This window comes from Chiloscyllium punctatum, chromosome 44 (genome assembly GCF_047496795.1).
Source record: "Chiloscyllium punctatum isolate Juve2018m chromosome 44, sChiPun1.3, whole genome shotgun sequence".
In the NCBI taxonomy this organism is placed as follows: domain Eukaryota; kingdom Metazoa; phylum Chordata; class Chondrichthyes; order Orectolobiformes; family Hemiscylliidae; genus Chiloscyllium; species Chiloscyllium punctatum.
In genome coordinates this window covers 24,609,771-24,626,063 of record NC_092782.1, presented here as the reverse complement: position 1 = coordinate 24,626,063, position 16,293 = coordinate 24,609,771, and the positions used below count along the sequence as shown (strand labels likewise).

The 16,293-nt window shown below is 38.9% G+C and overlaps 1 protein-coding gene across 1 annotated transcript in view; it reads right to left on the bottom strand.

Moving 5' to 3' along the window:
* The window catches only part of LOC140466810 (laminin subunit beta-1-like), a 98,311-nt gene that overhangs the window by 18,621 nt on the left and 63,397 nt on the right, over positions 1-16,293 (bottom strand). The window contains exons 24-27 of the mRNA XM_072562458.1: positions 4,219-4,588; positions 2,408-2,592; positions 1,612-1,853; positions 1,061-1,264 (exon numbers count right to left, since the gene is read on the bottom strand). Of these exons, the coding sequence (XP_072418559.1) occupies positions 1,061-1,264; positions 1,612-1,853; positions 2,408-2,592; positions 4,219-4,588 (1,001 nt within the window). The remainder of the gene's footprint in view (positions 1-1,060; positions 1,265-1,611; positions 1,854-2,407; positions 2,593-4,218; positions 4,589-16,293) is intronic.

Genomic DNA, 16,293 nt, shown 5'->3' with positions numbered 1-16,293 from the left:
TTAAGTAATAGTTTGACTCTTTCAACTGAAGTGCATGATCTCACACTTGCCTACTTTAAACTCCATCTGCCAAGTCTTTGCCCACATACTCAAATAAATTATATCCCCTGGCAGATTCCTTGTATCATCATCACAACACCTATTTTTGTATATTGGATATATTATACTCTGCCCCCTTCTCCAAATCATATGGCAAATAATTAAGGCCTGAGGACTGATCCTTTTGGCACTCCATTAATTATGCTTTACCAACCTCCATCCACATCAATTAATCCTGACTTGGTCTCTCATGTGTTGATCAACTCTCAATCCATGCTATCACAATATGGTATTTTCAATCTTTTCCAGTAACATTTTATGGGAGATCTTATCAAACGCTCTCAAAATCTAGATACTTCACCTCTAGTTTCCTCTTTATCAACTCTGCTGGTTATACTCTCAAAGGACTCTAGTAAGTTTGTCAAACATTGTTGAACCTGTTTGATTACATAAATATTTGCTAAATGTTTTGCTATCTCTTCCGAATAATGACCCCTGGCATTATCCCAATGGATGTTAGGCTAGTTTTGATGAAACATGATCACAGACTTGAAACGGGAACTATTTCATTCTGCAGAGATGTTGCCAGACCTGCTGAGTTTCTCCAGCATCTCCCGTTTTTATTTCAGACTTCCAGCAACTGCAGTATGTTGCTATTATTAGTATGATAAAATGAGAAACCATATTTAACAACTGTCACATATAGATTTTATTAAAGTGGCACAGTCAGCGGAAAGAAAAACTCTACAAGCAGAGGACAGCAGTTTTTATTTGGGATGGTGAAATGCCAAAGATCAGTATTGAAATATATTGCACAGTCTGTCAACTGTTTCAATGAGTGCTGTCATGAAGTGTCGGAATCCAGTTCCTAAAGTGAGTATTTGCATCTTCATTCACACATTATAATCACTTTGAGACTTTCGTTCCCTAAAAAAAAAGCAAGCAAGCAAAGCAACAAAATGCTTGATAAACTGCATGTTAGTTTACTTGGCAGCTAACATTTCCAAATGCAAAAACATACCATTTTTGAAAGCTGATCCACTTCTGCCAAAGCATTTAGAATCTCAGTGTCAAAAGCCATGGAATGCTGCCATGCATTATGGGCCAAAGTTACAAGTCCATCACAGCCAATGCCACCACACTTTCTGGTTCCATCATCAGCACGACAGTTTGGACCACCACACTCCGCTTCGGTACATGGCATTCCTGCAGGGCCACCACAAATCTGAGCAAAGAGAGTGAACAGCACAGGTCAGAACATGCACTTCAGAAAAACTGAGTTTTATTCGGTTATGGACAATTGAAGTGCTCTAGTCATATTTTGAAATCCAGGATACAGTCATCTAACACAACAAAACTTCTTTAAAAATGCAGCTTAGATGGAATGTTTTGGTGTTGCTATCAAATCAAATAATAGAAGCCTTGTTGTCAAATTCAACTTATTTTTAACCATACATATGTGATTACACATATTTTGCAAATGGACCACTAGAAATAGCCATTTAAAATAAAATGGCAGCTTAATATGGATCTATAATGCTCTTCTAATGTTAAATCGAACCGGACATATACCTTTTTGCTTAATGGTGAGAGGTCTAGACTTTGCAATTTGTCAGCTAGTTCTTCTAGACTTTGTGAATGTTCTTTTTGCTGTTGCTCAAAGTGATCCTGACTCTGTGAAATCATGTCATCCACCTTTTCACGAGTGCTCAAGGATTCCATCAGTATACTACCAGGATCAGTGGTTGAAGCATTAACTGTCATTTCAGCCTCGACAGATTGGTTAAAATATTTCTGGACACTGTCCAAGGCTCCTACAGAGTATTGCAGAGAATAGAAAACATTAAGTCATGCATTACTTTAAAAGGTGACATTACAAGATTCTGTAGGACAATAGAAAATTCAGTCCAGTAATTACAGTTGTAGAGGGCAGATCTAATCACATCCATTTAGAGTTATACTTAATAAATATATTGCCTTTTTATACTGATGCACTCAACAGAACATTACAGAAAGTGATTAACAAACTACTGAAGTTACACCAAAGCATTATGCAATACTTTCTGGAGCTCTATTTACAAAAGAGAGACATAGGAACACAACTGAGTAACTTATGAAATTGTAATTAACATCCAATAGGTGCTTTAAGTACATTCTCACTATTTTGAAATAGTATGAAGCACTTAACTGTTTACATGGTGTTGTGAAGTCACTTGTATTTCAACATTTCCCACCTCACCATTCAAAATCAGTAAAACCATAAAGTGTGAAGGAAAAAGATAACTAAGTTTTGATATTTGAGGTATCAATGAACTTGTAGATATTAATATATCAGCATTCAATTTTCAATTAACAATCAAATCCTCACCATGGACATCAGAGTTCTTAATGTATTCCAATTGTTCTGCTAACTCATTCACAACAGCTTTCAAACTCTCAGCATCTGTCTGAAGGACACTTATTTCTTGGTCTGTCACATTACTTCGGTCTGCTGTAGTTGCAAGATCTGATTCAATTACAGTAACCTTTTCTGCAAGGTCAAGTACTTTCTTCCTGAAATCAAAGGATTTTAAAACTTAATTTAATTAGCTTACTTCGGACAGCCACAGTATCTAAGACGAGGGTTACATTATCACAACATGCAACATTTAAAATGATGTTACACTTGATTAAATTAAGAAAGTCTGCTTGATAATGACCAAGTACCCATATCTAAATCACAAGAAATGTTTCTATCCCTTCCAAAAATAAACAAAGCTATCCAAAGATAATCCACATTCCATTCTTTACATACAATTATTGAAACTGGTATCCAACGGAGGAGACTCAGCGAAACCACAATATGTTGAATCTTTTAGAATACAAATCATGACACTTTTCATTATCCTATGAAAGATGGCAAATCCCAAATGTTACTAATTCTTTTCCCATGAGCAGCAACATCAACATTCAAGTACAAAAATATTGTGACATCTTGCATGCTAAATCTTACCCCTCAAAAGGGCAAACAGGCTGATCCAAATGAATGCAGCATATGTCAGATGCCCTACTCAAAACAATGAAACTATGTCTACACAACACTATGTAATATGGTGTGTAAACTAAGCTATATTTTTTAAAAATACAGATCGCTAGGCATTCAAAATGGACAAAACTATGACAATATTCCTCTGAGTAATCCTCTGGGATTACTTTTCTTTTTAACAGTGATAGTGTGGTCCAAACTGATATAAATAGCTAAGTAACAATGACTGCATCTGCATTGGGCAAATACAGAAATGGAGGCCAGTGAGTGGAATCAATATTGGTGGATCTTGAAAGAATGAAGATGACAACAGTGTAGATAATCTGATATTTCAAAATAATACATAAAACTCAGAATCAGTAGCTCTGATACAAGAGAAAATTGCTGGAGTAGTGCACCAAATGTGCGAGCTTCAATCGTCAAATTAAGCCAAAAAATATTTATTAAAGCATGAAATCAGCTTCACACAGCTGTCTTGCAGATGGTTATTAAACAACGTTTCCCAGCTGACCTGTTAGGAGTACAAAATAGCCTCAAACTTTCCCTGTTAATCACAACTAGATAAAGACCAATTTAATGAGATTAACTGTAGAGCACAGATGGCTAAACATGAACAAGAATTTTGTTGCCAAAGTGTCTGGCTCAATAAATATGTTCAGTTTCCAAGTCGTTCTTTTGGTCTTTTACCCATGGGAACATCCTCTGGTAGGCAAATGTTCAACTGTATGATTCCACTAGAAAAGAATCTTCATTATTCATTTTTGGCAATATGGCCATCATTAGGAGAAAGACTATGAAAAGAATTACAGAGTGGCCCCACCACTGTTATCTGGTACAAGACCAAAGATGAAGACATTTATTCATGTTTTATCATAGAGTTCATGCTATCAGTCATTTTGACCATAGGGCAAATCTGGCTACGTAAACCAATTGCAAATTCACATGAGTACAGCAACATTCAGATAGTCAAACATCCCCAATACTTGGTAATGCTAGACTCTGGTCTAGCTCTCCAGGCAGTTTTCTATTAAAATGGCAAATGTAAATGAAGTGCAGTCAGCAGCACTTTGTTCCAGTGTTAACAGCATGGAACAGGAAGTATTGGTGTACATAAGGGCAAAAGAAGAACTTAACTCAACCTTAATCTTACTTACTTGGCTTCATCCAAGAGGTTCCCAATACTGTCAAGTGGTTCAGTAGCAGGATTTTCAGCAAGTAGAGTTCGTATGTCATTAATTTTTTCCTGGACAGCACTAACAGTTTCTTGGTAAGGCCCAACTATTCCACTAGCTTTGACCTCATCAGCCTGAGCTACAAGTTGTTTGCTTTGATTAGTCAGCTCTTCAATTTCTTTATCCCACAGTCTGAAGCATGCATGACATGGTTCACAATGAGGGAATGTACCAGAGTACCCTCGAGCGCATTTATCACAACGTTCTCCTGCAATCCCTTCCCGACAGATGCAGTGACCATTGGCTTGGTTACACTGCTGGGTCTCAATACCAAATTCATTACAATCACATCCTGAAAAAAAAAACATAGTAGCAATTATATAAAAGGAGTACTGATAAAAATAAACAAATCAACTCAATGAGAAAGAAAGAGAGTTCTAATAAAACAAAGTCAAAGAGACACATGCAAAACACAATACTGCTCCTTAATCAAATACATAGTGTACACTGTCGTTATGCTCATCCAACCTGCTCCACATGCACCTACAGGAAGAAAATTGGACAGACACAGGATAGTACATCTGGGAAGAAAAAGCATGGTAATCTCAAAGTAAAATCAAAATCTCACTGCAGTCTATATAGGAAACCATTACTAAGACTTAATATGCCTACACTGGATCCGAAAACAAAAGCAAAATTCTGCAGATGTTGGAAATCTGAAGTGAAACAGCAAGTGTTGGGATCTGGAATGGAACTGGATCTGTAAAACCTGACTATCTTATGATTTCATTTCAAATACTAATCAAATTTCCAAAGCAGCGCTCTGAAAGATTGTTTTGATTAATCAACTCTCATTAATCAACCAAAAAGTAGTATTGTTTTAGATGAGAAACAGAAAATGGTTAAATGCAACGACAGCCCATGTGACTTAACTGAAAGTAAAATAGGATTAGAGAACCAGAATTAACATGGTCATTTCACATTTCCATCATAAAAAAAAAGCCTGCTATATTTTGTGTAAGTAATGTAATTTAAATTAGGAACCAGATTATATGTGCTCTACTTCTGGACATTTAATTCAGACTCAATTTAAAAATGGCCGATGAAATAATTGGAAGACACATTGATGGTAAAGGAGAAAGGGAGGACTGCAGATGTTGGAGATTGATGAAGGGCTTATGCCCAAAATGTCGATTCTTCTGCTCCTCAGATGCTGCCTGACCTGCTGTGCTTTTCCAGCACCACACACTCAACATTGATGGTAAAGCCATTTTATGATGTTTATAAACATTGGTATTTTAAACAGATTCCGGATTGAAATGAAAATGCTTGATTAAAATGACCATAGCACTTCACATATAAAGAAATCATACTTCATCTTGGTCTCCTCAACTTGCAATTGCAAGCAAAATCTTCTCTGCACTTCTCCTAGCACAAACAAAATATGATTCACGGAGAGATTACAGTAATATCACGCAATTTTGCAAAATATATTCCTGACCAACATGTGGAGTGGCACAGAAGAAATTCTAGGCTCCCCAAAACAATTAAGTTCTGATAACTAAACATTATGCAGTTTGAGGTCAAACAGTAAAACAGTACTAAAACTATCAACATCAAACAGCACCTATATAACAGTTAGAACAATTAGCAATTTTTGAGATTTGTAGCTCAGGATGATGAGAATTTTGTAAAATTTGTTAACTTGCTAACCTGGAAGGTTTGTTTTCAGACGTTTTGTCACCATATTAGGTAACATCATCAGTGCGAGTTTCCGATGAAGTGTTGTGGTATGTCCTGCCTCTCTGTTTTTAGGTCTTGGCATCTTAAGGTGGGTGATGTCATTTCCATTGTTTTTTCAAGGGAAGGTAGGTGGGATCTAAATTGATGTGTTTACTGATGGAGTTCCAATTAGAATGCCAGGCCTCTAATAATTTTCATGCGTGTCTTTGTTTAGCCTATCCTAGGATGTGTGTTGTTCCAGTCAAAGTGGTGTCCTTCTTTGTATGTAAGGAAACTAATGGTAGTGGGTGGTGTCTTTTGGTGGCTAGTTGGTGTTCATGTATCCTGGTGGCAAGTTTCCTGCTTGTTTGTCCAATGTAGTTTTTTTTCAAAACAGTTCTTGCATGGTATCTTGTAAATGACATTAATTTTGCTGGTGGTATCTAATGAATTCTTTAGGTTCATTAATCGCTGTTTCAGTGCATTAATGACAATAAGATGATCGCATTTCAATGTAGAGTGAGCATCAGAACAGCTCCCCAGTTGCACACAGTTGTTTATATTCACACTAATTACAAAATTCTAGCAATGTTTACTTATGCAAAAACATGCGAAAAGTTAAACCAGTAACTCACCTTTCTGGTCTCTCCTTGCCATGTATGCTATGGTTACCCAACTTGAAATCTACTTCTGTAGAAACTAGTAATCCCTCTCCCTAACTGCTGAGAGAGCAGCAAGAGTCAACCAGATTGTTGAGAGTCTGGAGTCCCATGTAGGCCAGACCAGGTAGGGATATCACATTACCTTCCCTCAAATACATGAGTTAACCAGATGAGTTTTTCCAACAATCAACAATGGTTTCATAGTCACTAGATTAATTCCAAAATTTTATTAAATGCAAATTCCCCTGTCTGTCAGGCCAGTATTTGAATCCAAGTCCCTAGAATATTACCTGGATTAATAGTCTAATGATCCTACCACTAACACCATCATCTCACTAAATAAAACATTTGTGAAGAGACTCGAGAGCATGGTGCTGGAAAAGCACAGGTCAGGCAGCATCTGAGGAGCAGGAGAATAGATGTTTCAGGCATAAGCCCTTCGTCAGGCAAAAGGTAACAGTAGTCACAGGTATAATTAATGCAACAATTATTCTGAAGGGTGTAATGTCATTTTGGTGAACAGCAAGTGGCCAATCAAACTATAAAGGGAATAAAAAGCATCTTAAAATGAAATTCTACTGCAAGACTAGTACTCCTAAACTAGCCTCTTGTTTCGCCATAATAAGAATCCTAAGAGCTCAAATATAGTAGTTTTCTATTAGAGAAGAAAGCTTAACAAAATCATATATAAACAAGATAGAATATACACAATTACAGTGAACACTAATTCATGGTTCTTAACATTAAGTTCAATTGTTACAGGACTACAAATTGTACATAGCATAATTATTGATTTAAATGTTAGGATAGCAAGAACCAACAAGGTAAGGAGGATAATGGGAAGGTTGTTACACAACTTTGGTGCTCTTGTACTGCTTTGAACTAACTCCAAATTTATATTGGAAATCCAAAATCATTGCTGGATCTCTGGCAGGAGTGAAGTCCAGAAAAAAGCTTTCCCAGAAATGATTGTCTTGCTTCACAATGATGGTAAATCCAAACAACAACAAATTAATCTCAAATCTGAACTATTTCAAATCTAACAGATGTTAACTTGAAAGGGAAGAAAGAGATTCTTTCCTCCCTATTCCACCCAGTTAAGCTTCTGACTATTGGATCAACTCTCTGTGCAGGATCCACAGAATTTAAGCCCGCTGCACCAACACAATGTAAATGTGTCGCCGCTTGATCAGAGACCAAACTCAAGCTGCTGGTCCTAAACCAACAATGTATCCAATAATGCTTTGCTGTAATTTAGTAATTATAGCCTCATTGCCTCTTTACTCTTCATAACACAGAGGTTCTAACACAAAACAACAGCAATTCATTATGGCTAAAACTATTGCATGTGTTCATGAATTAGTGTCAAGTAACACAAAAGCAGAATGTTCTGCTTGCTGGAAAGTTTGAAGTAGAAATAGAAAATGCTAAGAATAATTTGCAGGTCAGGTAGCATCTGTGGACAGAGAAAGGTTTAACAGTTCAGGCTGCTGACCTTTCAATAGTTTTAGAAACATAGAAACATAGAAAAATACAGCACAGTACAGGCCCTTTGGCCCTCGATGTTGCACCGATCCAAGCCCACCTAACCTACACTAGCCCACTATCCTCCATATGCCTATCCAATGCCCGTTTAAATGCCCATAAAGAGGGAGAGTCCACCACTGTTACTGGCAGGGCATTCCATGAACTCACGACTCTCTGAGTAAAGAATCTACCCCTAACATCTGTCCTATACCTATCACCCCTTAATTTAAAGCTATGCCCCCTCGTAATAGCTGACTCCAGTTTTGACAGCCTGAGATTTGCTCCCAATGCCGAACGATACCACTGCACTTTCTTGACTGCCCTTTTCAACAACGTCAACTCAGACATGCTCTCATCAGCTGTTTCATTTCAAACTTCTCAACCAGCACTCAGTCGTTAATGCTGCTTTTAGGTGGGAAGGGTTACAAGCTTCAACAGCTTGCAGACCAATGCTCTGCCATGTCCTCCTTCCCCTTCACTTCCCTGATCCCATTTCTGATTCCAAATGATCTGTCCTTTACAAAAGCTTCACCATCATCCAATTATATCCATTGCCACAATAAATTGAGCTCTTCCTCCTTCGGTTAGGATCCAATTACCCACTTCAATATTTCCCCTTCAACTGGACCCCTATCTTCTAGACTTTGCCTAATTAGCAAAGATCACAGCAAATCTCAACGTCTCTGTTCTTAATCATTACCAATCTGCCCCTGAACTTGCAGCGCTCAATTCTCTCAGGGCTTAAAGTTAGGATTGGACAGAGAAACAGTGACTATTTCCAACATTGTCTAAACCAGTTATTTTTGTAATCTTTTCTCGTTGCAGTAAGGCGATGGGGACAAATAGCACACTTTCAATGAGGTCAACCTTATAGTAGCAACACAAGTTGGAGACATGCCCATTATGCACAATCTTGCTGGTGTTGCACTATGTTTCTGACACCAGTGGAACAAATGAATTATGAACATTTACACAATTTCATTAGCAATTACAGCAATGTGACTTTCATCTTTCCTGCCTGGTTAAAGTTACTTCTAACTAGCTTTACCGATTTACAAACGTATGACCACCAGCATGGAATCCCCCAGAGCTCATTTAGGCACATTACAAAATCCACATCTCAGTCTTTGCCACTTATCAAGAAAAGGAAAATCTACATCAATAACTCATTTTATGAAGTGCTAATTAAAGCAAGGAATATTAATCCGAGGGAATAAAATACTTTCCATGACACTGATTGCAATGAATATTCCAAGGCCGAATATAGCTTGCTTAACTGTATTGTGAAGCTCCCTCCATAGCGAGTCTCCCTCAAATTTTACTTAATAGCTTCCTCAGCCTTCACATAAGACCCCCCATAAATTGCAGCGGCTTTTTTACATTTTTCAGACCAGCTACGAATTCACCATAAGAATACTACTTTGGTGTTCTTTTGTGTTGAGTGCTCATGGTCACTTCTGAAAATGGGTTCAATCTACCCGAAAGAATTTCCGTCTATTTGCATCGAAAATGAGTTTATCATGCGGATGTGAAAGCGTAGCATGATCTGCCAAATTTCTACTCACTTTTATGCAAACAATGTCAGCTTATCTATTAGCAAAATATTAACATTTCTCAAAAACGTCCCACACTATTATGTTGCATGATTTAACTTACTTTTGTAAAGAACAGCAGTAACATCGAGACCCGCGCCAATATTTCTTCCTCAACTAATCTAACACCAGAACAACAGGCATTTTTAATTGGTATTTAATTTCTAGGACTTTTTCTGCACAAGTAGTTGCATCATTGAACTCACATAATAAGTGCACTTCAAAATAACTAATTTTGGGTGAAAAACGTGATATGTTTCAATAAAGCATCATTAAACACCAGTTATTTTCATTCCAAATTACATAAAAGCTAGAAGTAAATGCTTCAGTACTTAAGCCAAAGCTGAACTGGAATCTAAAGCGTTTGGCACACTTGCCTTCATTGCTCAGTTTTTTGAGTATAGGAATTGGGAAGTCCTGTTGAGGTTGTACAAGACATTAGTGAGGTCTCTTCTGGAATAGTGTGTTCAGTTCTGGTTGCCCAGTTATAGGAAGGAAAGGGTTCAGAAGAGATTTACCAGGATGTTACTTGAAATGAAAGGTTTGAATGGTAAAGGCTGTGTCGAATCCCTACACTGTGGGAACAGGCCATTCAGCCCAACGAGTCCACATAGGCTGGGACTTTTATCACTGGAGTGTAGGAGGTTGAGAGGCAACCTACTAGAAGTCTATAAAATAATGAGGGGTATAGACTGAGTTAACGTTAGTTGACTTTTCACTAGGTTGGAGGATTTCAAGACTGGGGGCACATGTTTAAGGTGAGAGGAGAAGATTTAAAAAAGACAGGAGGGGCTAAGTTTCTACTCAGGGTGGTTTGCATGTGGAATGATCTTCCTCAGGAAGTGGTGGTTATGGGTACAATTACAATGTTTAAAAGACATTTGGATAAGTACATGAACAGGAAATTTTGGAGGCATATGGGCTGGGAACCGGCAGATGGGACTAGTTTAGTTTGGGATTAAGTTCGGCACATTAGACCGAAGGATCTGTTTCCTGTTGTACAACTCCATGGCTCTGTGACCCTGGACCTGGGCATAGTGCCCTACCAAAACCACATTTGTTTTAATCTAGAATCAAGGCAGTTCCAAAAATAAACAGCAAAAGGAACCAGAGAAGTGCAGGTAGAGGGAGAGTTTTTGCTGCGCTATTTTAAGTTTAAAAAGTGAATGTCGTTTAGATTTGTGCTGTACTTGAAATGGAATTATCACTATAAAATCAGTTAACCCTGTTTAATTATTTACCTCGCTTTCAAAGGAAAATGTGACAGACTTCTGAAAACATTCTAATTGAGAACATCTATGCTAGATTGGAAATTACATAGAACGTGCTAGGACTAAAGATTTTCCTTCCAAATTAGATTAGATTACCTACAGTGTGGAAACAAGTCCACACCAACCCTCTGAAGAGGAACCCACCTAGACCCATTTTCCCTCTGACTAATGCACCTAATACTATGGGCAATTTTAGCATGGCCAATTCACCTAACCTGCACATCTTTGGACTGTGGGAGGAAACCGGAGCACCTGGAGGAAACCCATGCAGACACTGGGAGAATGTGCAAACTCCACACAGACAGTGACCGGAGGCTGGAATCGAACCCGGGTCCCTGGTGCTGGAGGCTGCAGTGCTAACTACCACTGAGCACTGTGGAAAGAAATCGTAAATCGTAAAAATGCAAAATAAGAATTAATCACATTATGTGGGTGCACTTTGTTCTATTTATAACCAGTTTTATTTGTGCTTTTTTTGTCCTTTTTTATTAATCTATGACTACAGGGACAAAAACCCGACAGGAAACTAAACCAATTTTCTAAGAAAAGCAGCTAGTATGTGCACTAAATATTTCACTAATAACTGAAACACAAATAACTTTAACTCAATTACTTCTCTCCCTAAACACTATAGGTTTTGTGACCAAATTGGTAATTTGATCACATACCTGAAATGCTACGTGGTGGGGTTGACAGTGAATGAAGCATTGCAATTCAGCAAAGGGTTTTACAACTCCAGTTTGACCTTGGGGGATAAGTCAGTCTCCAGACTGGGAGGGGATTTTACCAAGCAGGAAAATACTGCTATTTAACAATGGAAAACCGATAAATGAGCAAAAGGAAGTAAGTTAGTCTGAAAGAAGTTCACAGTTTACGCAGATCATTACCATTATGTTGTGGCATTTTATTTGAATGCCTGTTCTACCAAATGTTCAACAGATCAAAGGTTTGTGCAGGAAATGACATCTAATTGTAACATACTTTAAATTTAACAAACCTTAAAAGATATCCCTACATCAGCGTGGGTCATCCGTAAAGGTTCATGTTATTTCTAAATCTTTCACGACATTAAATATCATGAACAGCTGGATATGTTACCACAAATTCACTGCATGGAACTTTAACTATGGGATAATGCTGAAAATTGCTTATTGTAAATGTGCTGCCCCAGTGGAGACAACCAGGGTCATCACGTAGTTAGCTACAAATTGGAATGCAGGGCCAGCTCCTCAGCTTCAAGCAGCCAACGTATGTCTGCAAAGTACCTGCCCTTTGGGAAAGACAAAAATATAGTACTTCTAGGCACACTGATTCAGGTACAAGTACTTGGATAACGGCTAATATGCGCTACCTCAACAAACAATTTAAAATGGGGCTGAGGGGAAAGGTAGGAGCATAGCTAAATTCAAGCAAGTGTATATTGAACATGTATCTATTTCAAAATGATCAATTCATGATTAATTTGGGAGGAAATTGTTTTTGTTAGTTAACTAACACACTGACTTACAGAAGAGATAAAGTCAATGTTGCTTTGTAAACCCCACCAGAATCAGTCAGGACTGCTTGTTTTGAATACTTTTACATGCCTTCACTGCAAACTTCAGGGTAGTATGAAAGCCAGATGTTGCGTGTTTGACCACAGGTCAATCTCTACCATCTGTAATCAAATTTAGTGACATAACACACACTAGGTGGGGATAGTTTGGATGGTATCAAGTCACTCAGAACAATTATAAATCGTCTAAAAGTCTTTTTTTTGTTTAAAAAACTAATAGACCAGGTAATGTGATTGCACATATCCATACATTTTATCAAGTCCAACTTCATTTGCATGTCCATTAAAACATCGTTATGCAGCTACAACTTTCCAAAAATATCAAATTCAAAAAATTTTCTTGTCCCTTAAAATCATCCCTCTAGGGATGATTTATTTGCTGTAAAATTTGATGTTTTTATTTGCTGTAAAAACATTTCAAGTATTACATTGTTGTTACTCATAACATGACAATTCTAGTGCCAAACCCACAATCGGCAAGCCTATCTCTGAAGTGCACAACTTCAGAACTATTTCCACTTTTATATTTTAATTTCAATATAGAAAATAGTATAAAAAGGCAAATTTGCAAATTAATCTTCACATTAACCCAAGAAAAGCAGCTAGTATGAAAGACCTGCAAGATTTTCAAGTATAGTTTTAGCTGAGTTGTTAAATGAATTTCTACTTTATGGAATTATTCTGAGGCAGCACTATTGCAAATGTGTGTGTGTGAAGTCACCTGTGGTGTACTTTAAATAAAGATCCACCAAAAGAATCATTTAAATAATTTTGCACAATGTTATAATGTCAATTTCTTACAAACTTTACAGAAACAGAAAATGGAAAATCTCAAGGTCTGGCTGCAGCTGCGCAGCAAAATCAGAGTTAATGTTTCGGGTGCAGTGACCCTTCCACAGAACTTCAGAAGTTCTGAACTTTTGAGTTTCAGACCTCCAGTTCTGAAGGAGAGTCACTGGATCCAAAATGTTAATTCTGATTGCACTCCACAGCTGCTGCCAGACCAGAGATTTTCCATTTTCTGTTTTTGTTTCTTATTTCCAGCATCTGCGGTTCTTTTGTTTATTTTTCTTCTAAACCTACCTTGTTTACAGCAAGAGAAGGAAGCCAGCTTAGTCTCAGAAGTGAATGGCCATTCCAAATCAGTAATAAAACAAACAAGATCCAACTCTGGTAAGAACAAATTACAGCAGATGCGAATCTGTACTGAAGACACCAAATGCTGGAGATCAGTGGGTCAGACATAATCTTGATGGATTTGAAATGTTAGCGTGCTGTCTCTCCATGGATACTGTCTGACCCACTGAGATCTCTTAAGATCCAGCACCAATATAAAACCAATAAAATTAACCCCATTCATTACTCTGAAGGATGCAGCTCTCCAGTGACCCAATAATGAAACAATATTTTGTTTCTGAAACCTTTTTGGTCTGCAAAGTGGTTTGCATTTATGTACAGATGTCACTAGGCTCAATAAATTAACGTGACCTGATTTTGTAGTCAGGAGTTGCAGCTGGTCATTAAATGGTGCTGTAGTGCACTACTACCTGCCTGTGTCTCTACTCTCTACAAATAAAGGAAAAGTTTGCTACTCAGCAGGCATAAATGCTTATACATTTATCGTGAATAAGGAACAATGCTATATTTGTTACCAAATGCCTTCATGAGAATTAAGTAACTTTCAACCTATGGAGATTGAAGAGGCAGACAGACAAGGGAGAAAAAGGAAGAAATAAGATGGGTGCAGTATAAGAACATCTAAGAAAGTAACCAAGAAAAGATAAATGATATAATCACCGTGAAAGATAGAAGGGGAAAACATGATGAGGTGAGCAATGGAGCTGAGACAGTCAAGAGGAAGGTGGGAGGGAGGACTGGGCCAAGACTAAGTGAATAAATACAGAGGCCAGAGATTACATGCAATGGGATTGGATAAGAAACAGGTGAATGGCAGGAGGATAAGAAAATACTCATCAGCATTGTAATGACTCAAGTATAAGAATCAATTTTGAATCAATTTGCATGTTGTACTGACTACAGAAAGTTCTGTCCTATGTCAATCTCTGAGCGACTGCAATTCTCCTTTAAGTTACTGTTTATTCTGTTTCTAGGTTTAGAAATTTTGGCTACTGTTCCATGATTAAGTAGATGGTATATTCATATCCATTCACAGAATTTTTCTTTGCTAATGGAGAATTATAGAATGTAAACAAGATATAGAAACGGGTGTAGTTCATAACTTATATTTCCCTAACTCATTTTAGAGGAGCTTAGGGTTAACCATACAGAAAAATCCAAATAAGTCTTCACTGACTTTGTGCTACACGTACTAATGTTGGTACATTATACTACAAACCGACAGACTCCCACAGCTACCTAGATTACACCTCCTCCCACCCTGCCCCCTGGAAAAACACCATCCCATATTTCCAATTCCTTCGCCTCCGCCGCATCTGCTCCCAGGAGGACCAATTCCACTACCGAACAACCCAAATGGCCTCCTTCTTCAAAGACTGCAATTTCCCCTCCGACGTGGTCAACGATGCTCTCCACCACATCTCCTCCACTTCTCGCACCTCCGCCCTTGAACCCTGCCCCTCCAATCACCACCAGGACAGAACCCCACTGGTCCTCACCTTCCACCCCACCAACCTCCAGATACATTGTATCATCCTCTGTCATTTCCGCCACCTCCAAACAGACCCCACCACCAGGGATATATTTCCCTCCCCACCCCTATCAGCGTTCCGGAGAGACCACTCCCTCTGCGACTCCCTCGTCAGGTCCATACCCCCCACCAACCCAACCTCCACTCCCGGCACCTTCCCCTGCAACCACAAGAAAGGCAAAACTTGCGCCCACACCTCCCCCCAAGGCCCCAATGGACCCTTACATATCCGTTGCAAATTCACCTGCACCTCCACACACATCATTTACTGTATCCGTTGCACCCGATGTGGTCTCCTCTACACTGGGGAGACAGGCCGCCTACTTGTGGAACGTTTCAGGGAACACCTCTGGGACACGCGCAACAACCAATCCAACTGCCCCGTGGCTGAACACTTTAACTCCCCCTCCCACTCCGCCAAGGACATGCAGGTCCTTGGCCTCCTCCATCGCCAGACCCTGACCACACGACGCCTGAAGGAAGAGCGCCTCATCTTCCGTCCAGGAACCCTCCAACCACACGGGATGAATGTAGATTTCTCCAGCTTCCTCATTTCCCCATCCCCCACCTTATCTCAGTCCCAATCCCTGGATTCAGCACCGCCCTTTTGACCTGCAATCTTCTTCCTAACCTCTCCGCCCCCACCCCCTCTCCGGCCTATCACCTTCACCCTCACCTCCTTCCACCTATCGTATTCCCAGCTCCCCCTCCCCCCCCCACCCTTTATTTCAGCCCGCTTGGCACACCAATCTCATCCCTGAAGAAGGGCTTACGCCCAAAACGTTGATTCTCCTGCTCCTCGGATACTGCCTGGCCTGCTGTGTTTTTCCAGCACCACATTTTTCAATTCTAGTCTCCAGAGTCTGCAGTCCTCACTTTCTCCTAGTTGACGTTATACAAGGAGTCAAATCATGTAATTATGACTTCTTACCCAATCTTATTTTTGCAATTTCAACAGGAAATTCTCTAGAATTCTGGCTTAAGCAGCTGTCTGGACTGAAACACATGGCTGACTCTAAAGTCATATCAAAAGATTTACAGAGATTAAATTTGCACTCTT